This window comes from Eurypyga helias, unplaced genomic scaffold (genome assembly GCF_000690775.1).
Source record: "Eurypyga helias isolate BGI_N326 unplaced genomic scaffold, ASM69077v1 scaffold2468, whole genome shotgun sequence".
In the NCBI taxonomy this organism is placed as follows: domain Eukaryota; kingdom Metazoa; phylum Chordata; class Aves; order Eurypygiformes; family Eurypygidae; genus Eurypyga; species Eurypyga helias.
The window spans coordinates 310-9194 of NW_010266101.1; the positions used below are offsets into that span (position 1 = coordinate 310).

Sequence of the window (8885 nt, forward strand, 5' to 3'; positions counted from 1 at the left end):
AGGCAGGGATAAGATGGCCCACAGGGATTTTGTCTCATTCCATGGTATGTCAGGCTCAGTGGTCAGGCTGGATGCATGCGCAGTTTGGAAAGGAACAAAAAGTGGCCCTGGCGGTGGGAAGATCGTTAAGGCTTTTAGGCTAGCTGACAGCTGTGTCATTAGGTCTTCTTTTAGCAGAGAAGCAGGTTCTTTTTCTAGTGGGTTGGGGGGTTGGCGAGTTTTTTTCTCCCTGCTCTGGGGCTCTCGGCCTCAGGGGCTTTTTCTCCCCATTTTCACGCTCGGGGATTTCTCTCCACTCAGAATTGTTTGCCGCTTTTGGCATTCAGCTGCGTGTCGATTGGCAGGTGGTGAGATACTGTATCACATGTTCTATTTTCGTTGTTTTAATTACTTTTGAGTAGTAGCATTGTTAGTATCACTATAAGGTTCATTTTTATTCTTAAATAGTTCTTATCTCAACTTTTACAAGCTTTCCTTGAGTTTTTTTCTGTCCAATCCAGAGGTGAGTGAGCAGCAGAGTGGTGCTTAATTGCCAGATAAGACTAAATCATGACAGTCAGCATCAAATGTTACACAATCACTGAAAGAAGTTTTAAAATTTGCCTGCTTTTAGGACTGTGAAAACCTACTACTGCCAAACTCAATTTGTGGGTTGCAGCCAAAAAGACGACAAGTTTTAGGCTATGATTAATTTGAGTATGTAGAGTGGTAAAGACGAGTTCAGCCACATTTAGCTGGATCTTAGATCTGTGGAGCGCAAGGCTTGCATTCTACACAGTCTATTAAACAAGATTAAAAGGAAAATAAGTTAAATGTAATGCTAAAGCTAGCTCCTAATTACTAGCCCTGTGTATCCACCATTCACTGAAACTGACAGAATAAAAGAGAACGATTTAAATAAAAGAATAGGAAGATTTTATTAAGAATTTTTTAAAATCCCATTTCTTCTTTCAGGGATTTATCTTACAATACTCATTCTCTGCCCCCTTTCCTCCCAACCTTAGCCTAAATTTCAGAAGCAAAATTATGGTTCATAAAGCAGTGCAGGTTTGGTGGCTGGTAAAGACTGCTTGACACTGAGAAACTAACCAAGAAACTAACAGATTCTGCTTCATTTTTTGAAGCTTTGCTACCCAATTTGCTTTGTATATTTTGGTACGCAAGCAGAAACCTATAGATAATTATTATATGGATTGCATCACAAACTTCTCCAACCATAGAAGCCCCTTATTGTTTGTAAAATGCATCACAAAAGGCATGTAAGAAATTTCATATGCTATACACAAAGAAGAACTATTCAAGTGATATTTTTTTTTTTTTTAGTACCGTTTGAGGTAAAATAAATATTTTATTAAAGCCAAATGCAAGACTAGAAGATGACAACTTCTTTTCCTTGTCAAATACTTTTGTATGGGTGACCTTCAGGTGAGATCCATAATTGCAAATATGGATTATGTAGAAGTGTCTCTTGATATTTTCTTCAATCTAGGTAGTTTTATTATTAAACAGTATATCAGTACTTCCAACAGAAGTAATACTGCCATGTATTTTTTAATTAATATTTTTACATAATAGCCGGTAAGATTTGTATCTACTAGGTCAAGGTAAATAGCTACTGACATCAATAACACAAATCATCTTGAATGAATGATACAAAACATACAACCCAAGAATATTCCCTAAACAATTACAAAATGTTTGGGACTGGTGAAGATCAAGCAGGCATTTTCAGGCTGTCTCAGGGATACTCATAAAGACAAACCCATAGTTTTGATCCAAGATATGAAAATTCTAGAACTTCTGTCCCATCAAGGTCCTCTAACTCTACCAACATTTTAATTCAGGCAATGTGGCAATGGAAGGCATAAAGGAACGTCCCCTCCTCTCAAAAAGCTGACAGAGTCTTGAAGTGACTTTATAAATTGTATGTCATTCTGTAAGTGAAAGGTAGGACAAAGTCCCCTTAGTAACTACCTACTCAAGTACAACAGAAAGCTCGCACCATCAATTCAGGCTGCAAATCGCTGATGCCATTGTTTTAACACACCATGGTACAGACTAACAGGAAGGAATGATCAGATGCATAATGATGTTAAGTCAGACTACAAAAGCTACTGTTTCTCTCAGAGGTAATTAAATCACTGAAAACCTCTGCTCATGTACAATCTTGAGAAAATAACTGGCTCACAATCTGTTAAAGACGCATCTCCATTTGCAATACTGCTGTTTACCAACTCCGTGGTTTATGGTTCCTCTTACCTCCAGTGTCATGTACACAGGGCTAATTGCTACTTTGATTTCTCCATCTGAAATCTCCTTGAGGTCCTTCAGCATAACCTCCTCAATACGTACACCTGTTTGAGAACAGAAAGGAATTTCAATATATACAAGTATCTACAGCTACCTAGATGCAGCCACAGAGATTAAAAACAGCTTAGGACTTAATGTTGAGCCTTCTGTATTTTAGGACATCCTATGAGAAAACTAAAACCAACATGAATATTTATATGCTTAATGTTTCTAGAAGGATTTTTTAACCAACGAAAACATTTAAGAGGGGGTGAGAGGGCAGAGAGCAAAGATGAAGAATGAAGTCTCCTGAAATGAAGTTGTGAGAACACTCACATTGTTTAAGTGAACTGAAATTCCAGTTGATGATAAATATAGTTAGACTGTTCCTACGGTCTCATATGGAATCACTAGTATGCAACACTTATAGAATGAGTAATATATTGAAAAGCACATGTGGAATACTATGGTATTTATAAAATACTCAGAGGCAAAGCACTTAAGATATCCTGTAAACAAGTCATGCAACCTTTCTGACCTTCCTCACAGATTGATACCAACACCAGTGGGCTTAAGTACATCCAGTGCTGACTGAACCAAACACATGCTAATGTACCACAGAAACAGAAGTATACATTATCATTACAAACAACAGCGTAAAATTGGAATTCCTTCACATTGCAACACGACATGTCGATATGTTTAAGTACATTGTATTGAAAAACCATGTGACTAAGTAATGGGATGCCTGTCTAAATGGTGTAAAGATTCTCAAAATAAACACTATCATGCACAGGAACATAGTCATATCACACAACTAAAAGTACAGACATGATAGCCAATTGTCTGGAAAAAGAAAGCTGAAAGCCACTTACTTCAGCGTAGGGTGGCAACTAAAATGTCCACAGACTTTTAAAGCTCAGTAGCATAACATCCAAAACGTGCTTGCATGACTAATTTTTAAGAGGAAGCCAAATACCAATCAAAGCCAAAGAAATTAAACCTCTCATTACTATTCCTGCATGGAGTCCAGCTACTGCATTCAACTTAATGACAAGATGAGCTGGCTAATGTTCACATATTTATTATATTTATGCATCTGTCCTTTCAAAAACATTTATATAGATAACCTTTAGACTTTCTAGTGGACTACGGCACATTGTGCCTCACACTATGGCTCAAATAACAAATGAATTCATGAATTCAGGCCAATAAATCATTATTTCTGCATGAAACCGAGAACTTTTTTGCCGAATTGTCCTAATACTGCCTGAAATAACAGGTAAATAAGGTAAAATATTCAGCAGGGGTTAGTGCCTTCAAAGGACTTCAGACTCTCAACAGCACCTTGCTAATAAAAATGTTACATGAATATATGCAGTGCTAAATATGTACTACGTAATACGCTGCAAACAGCAGCTATGAGAGAAAAAAAGAAGAGTGTATGACATTGCGCTCCTCGTGGCATATAAAAATTACTGGCAACTAACGTCATTCAGGCTGAATCCATTGTATCTGCTTGTCCAAGTTATGTGTTGGATATTAAGGTAAACTTCATGGGCCGAGTAAATGACAAACATTACTAAACCATCTTCCCAGGCAACTGGCAGAACTAAGAACTGAACTCCATAAAAGCCACTTTCACTGGGTCTCTCCAATCCAGGCTGCATTCAGTGCATTTCTGAACTATGATTACTTGACTAACGTCTGAAGGAATGACCTATGTGAAGATTTACAGCCCTGAACTAATTTAGCTTGTGACCTCACTGAAAGAAAAAAGCAAAGAAAGCAGCACCTCAAATTCTGTCCTTCACTACCAGCTAGGGCAGCCATCTGAGGCTGATGGTCTGAATTCAGGTGAGAGGATTCTGCAGATGGGTGAATAGAGATGGTAAAATAAGACTGACTCTGCACGGACTGTGTGCATACCTGATATAGCTAACAAAGAAGTATCTTAGAAACCCAGTACTTGCTCTCTGGTAATAACTTGGTAGCAAATGCCGTTTAACAAAGACAGTAAAAAATGTGGGATTTATTGCAACAATTTCCTTCAGGCTTTCACACCATCCCTTCAAAAGCCTGCTACCAAATTTGTAGGTCAAATATTCCCACTATTGATCACCGGAAAATGAGAACTATGTTCAGCTATTTCTAACAGAAGGAAATGCAAGAACTGCCATTTTCGCACTGCTTCTTTAACTTTAGTCTGAAGTCAAATTCACATCACCTGCATACAGCCATTGGTAAATCTGGGAAGGTTCAGAAGACAAAATCTACTTCAACACTATGTGGGCAATTGCAGCACAATTTCTGCACACAGGCTGAGACATTAATTATTCCCCTATACCTCATCAACACAAATTCTCGACTAGCATACACTTCAAAAAGCAATACATTAAATAAATTAATGTTAATTTTATCTGTAAAAGCAATACAAGATTAGGAGTTGAGTAGTTCAAGAGAAACCACAGTTCCATGATTCAGAATGTAAGCCACTTAATTTAAAATAAAATGCAATACATGAAACTGTCAGTGAAGACAGTGGGCTGCAATGTTTTTCACCACACAGAGTGAGCCAATATATTCTGATACCATTACATAACTAGATTAGTAAAATGTCTAAAAAATAGAAGTGAACTGCACTACCTTGTGGATTAAACTGAGTCTCCTGAAGAACAGAGATAATTTCCTCTCGTGGGGGAAGATCTGGAAACTTTTCCTCTAGGATTGACAGTACTTTCTCCTGCTGCTCTGTAATTCTGTCAGCCTCCAAAGACACGCACTTGAAGAGAATGCTTCCTGAAACATTGAAAGAGAAAAACATCAGTGCTCCTGTAAACAGGAAAGAGGTACTACAGAAACAAGAATGTTTACTTTATTGTCAACCAAGCACATTTCTTTCCTGGAGGTTGTTTCCACTGACGAGTTCACAGAATTAGATATTGAATGCTCTTCACACAGAAGCATCCTCCTAACATGAAGGCAGTTTCTAAAATCTGAAATAGGTGGCTTGTCAGGGCCAATGCTACAGGTAAGTGGCTGGTCCCAGTGCTGCCACAGTGAGCAGGTTGCCTCTTAACATCTAACACAGCTCTGCGGCACGGCCACTAGCGAGCAGTGGGACACCAGGGCTTGATCCTCTCACTAAGTATTGCAGCAAGTGTTGGTGTGCTTGGAAACAGTCAATTCATATTGTCAACCTGCCTTCTACAGACGTGTCAGTGAACTGCTACAACGGACATCGGGAAGAAATTCTTTATGATGAGAGTAGTGAGGCACTGGAACAGGTTGCCCAGAGAAGCTGTGGATGCCCCATCCCTGGAAGTGTTCAAGGCCAGGCTGGATGAGGCTTTGAGCAACCTGGTCTAGTAGATGTCCTTGCATGTGACAGGGGGGTTGGACTAGATGACCTTAGTCATTGGTCATTTTGGTGTAACTGACTCCGGCTTATTCCTTGCTAATGAATCCACCAGAAGAGCACAGCACATCCAGCCAACAAAACAGTGCATTCAATTTTAAAATTTAAGACAAACATAATCCAATAAAGAACTTCACTGTAATTCGCACACTCTTACAATAAAGAGGTGATTTTGATGTCTTTTCAGACAACTACATGCTGCTTCCATCCTGGATGTGAAATATTCCTGACGGTTAAAGGTTTAAAGCCACCCTCTGGAGATTGGGATCCCATTTATTAACACACCCAAAGACAGCATTTGACTTCCAACTACTCATACTAAATTAAGGATAATAAAATATTACACTTCAGCACTGAAATTATTTATTACTGCACAGTGCACAGGGATTTCAAACAAGTGTATGACTGCATTGCATCATGCTAGGTCAACGAGCAACTCAGTGCAATAGCGTTAGATGGCTAGTATAAGCCAAAATGTTTAGGCTTCAGCACTAAGCCAAGAGAGGAAAAGAAAAACTTGGACACAGCCTCCCCAACCTCACTAGACTGACTAGGGCCCAAAAATCTACTATGTATTTGGTTTTCTCCCACACTGTCACCACATACAATAACAAAAAGCATTTCTTCAAAACTCAAAAAGCACTTGCAACACAAAACCGATTTTACCGTGCTAAGTACACATCTCCTTATTAGAAAAATCCTGTGTTGATTAAATAATAACTAATGCTTAACAAGCCAAAAGTTATTCCCCACCAGATACTAATTTCTGGAAATTTACATATGTGAAATTCCATTCAACATTTCTGTTACAGATACTGTCACTGCCAATATTCTTTTAATTGTCAGCGTCCCTGTCTTTATGTCAGTCTTATCATCACTTTTAAGACAACGCTCCTGCTCTACTTCACAGCATTAAAAATATTAAAGAAATACAGACTGCATTAAGATCATGTATACTGACCCAGATCAACATCTGTAAATTTAGGTACACAAAACATGGCTCCACAGCAAGCAGATTTCAGGTGTCTACAGGTAAATAACTCATATATAAAGCACCCAAGATAACTACATAAATTAACAAGGCCTGTTCTTCAGGTCCTTTTATATGAAGCAAGTTTCTCAACCAGCAGCCTCCAGGATAATTCATCTAACAATATCCCTTTGTTGTTCCCATGTTTAACTAGAACAAGGGTAGGCGCCTGTGCCACCTACCCTTGTTCACATCTTGGGAAGGATGGTGGCCAGAACAAGTCAGATGGCCCACAGCACACTCCCGCTCAACTCAGAGCTGCGCCTGGATAAACGACAGCTCAGGGACCAGGTTGCATGAATTATTTTAGCAACAGCAATCTTCTGCTTTTTCAGCACCTCTTTTTTTCTTTCTTCCAGGAGGTGACAGGGAAATTGCTCATGCACACACAAAGGAAATGGAGACTCCAGCAGGAAGTTCTGGACCTACAACGCAGGCTCAGACCCATCATACAATTACCTACTGGAGGGAGGCTGTAGCATACCCCATGGAGCCTGCCAGCAGCACTAGGACAAACTGAGCAGTCTGTCCATCTGAATAGGTCCTCAGACATGTAATGTCAAACTTTTACCACACCTGTGTGTGCTTCGTGACAGCACGGTATTTGGGGAAGACTAAGAAGAGAAAATCTTAACACAAATATACTGGAAGATGCAGTAAAATGAGAGTTGTTTGTTATATATCCAATCAAGCCCACCAGTTTTGAAGTCAACAAGAGCTTCATTGTCTAATTATACAGAAATAATTACTATACAGCGGGTTGGGTATCAGGTCAGCAACTCCTGATTCATTTTAGCTCCATATAACACAAATCATTCCCGCCTAATTACAGGACTGATTGTGAATTGAGCAGTAACTACATCACAGATTTTACCTAGTCCTAGATTTCAACTAACTTGCAAGACAAAGGGAGAACTATGTCCTTCCTAAAGCATACTAAAAGCTCAACCACACAGATACAGTCAAATCAAGACAGTTTCTGAGTCTCAGAACTTAAGGAAAAGTGTTTTTTCTTGTTTTGCATAGAAACAATTCCTAAACTACTACAATAAAAAGAAATAGATTAACCTCTTTTCTATGTCAGTATTTCAAACGGGTAATGTTCCTACTCAGTACAGGCAGTTTCTACTGTAAAGCTGAGGGCCGGGCCACCAAATTAAACCGACTAGTTCCAGGCCCAACGTAGTCCATAATTCTCACAGCCAAGCAAATGAGAACTAGGAGGCAAGACAGGAAAGGCGTTGAACAAAGAAGAGGAAGTCTCATATTTCTCCAACTGCAGGAAATAGGAGAACTGACAGCAGAAAGCTGTGCTTACACCACGACAGGTTCTAGCAACCAGGTCAGTGTCTGACTGTGATTTTAACAAGTGCCTGAACCACTGCAGCTAGGCAGCACCAAAAATCATGATAAGTTTGTTTGCTAAAATAAGACATGGATTTCTTTCACACCAAAGCTCTGCTACTGTAGTGTTGCAGCAGCATTGCTCATGCCAATAAAACTAGCTCAATACTCCTAAACACATAGATTGGTGGAAGGAAAATTTTATATTATTTTATCTACTCCCCAACCAAAAGGCATGGAAAGATTGTCTAGGAGATACTATGGCAGCCTACCATACATTTCTACAGGTACTAGTGTGCTTTCACATATGTGACAAATTCTCGGTTTCTTCAACAGTAAGGCTGTCTTGGATTTGGTCTCACCTTTGGTAGGACACAGACATTAATGTAAAGTTGTAAAATCAGAATGTGTTTAGATACGCACTGTACCGCAGCATCTGACTGGAAGCCTTTGCCATTCACTCACTGATCAGGTCATCTCAGGATCAATCCCTTTGAAAATCCTGATCAGGGGTGATATCTTCAAAGAGCAAAGCAAACTTAGAAATGTTGGGATTTGTTGCTTAATACAAGAATGAAATGCAGTCAGCCTGAAATAATGCCTCATCACAGGGAGACATCTTAGAAAGGTTTTTTAAAGGCTATTTTTCCCGCTTGTCACAGCAATACTACGGTGCTTGCACTTGCTAACTTTTCTACTAGGATGAAAGCAAGATAAGGATTCTGCTCAAATTAACAGGGCATCAGCAAGCCCTAAGATCAACATTGTTCCTCCCTCATTCTTTAATACTATGCTCATCAGCAG

At 39.2% G+C, this 8885-nt stretch overlaps 1 protein-coding gene across 1 annotated transcript in view; it reads right to left on the bottom strand.

Annotated features, from left to right (window-relative positions):
* Nucleotides 1-2259: 2259 nt before the first annotated feature.
* PRUNE (prune exopolyphosphatase) overlaps nt 2260-8885 on the bottom strand; it is a gene marked incomplete at its 3' end in the record, with an annotated part of 19389 nt that continues 12763 nt past the window's right edge. The window contains exons 5-6 of the mRNA XM_010156941.1: nt 4936-5088; nt 2260-2354 (exon numbers count right to left, since the gene is read on the bottom strand). Of these exons, the coding sequence (XP_010155243.1) occupies nt 2260-2354; nt 4936-5088 (248 nt within the window). The remainder of the gene's footprint in view (nt 2355-4935; nt 5089-8885) is intronic.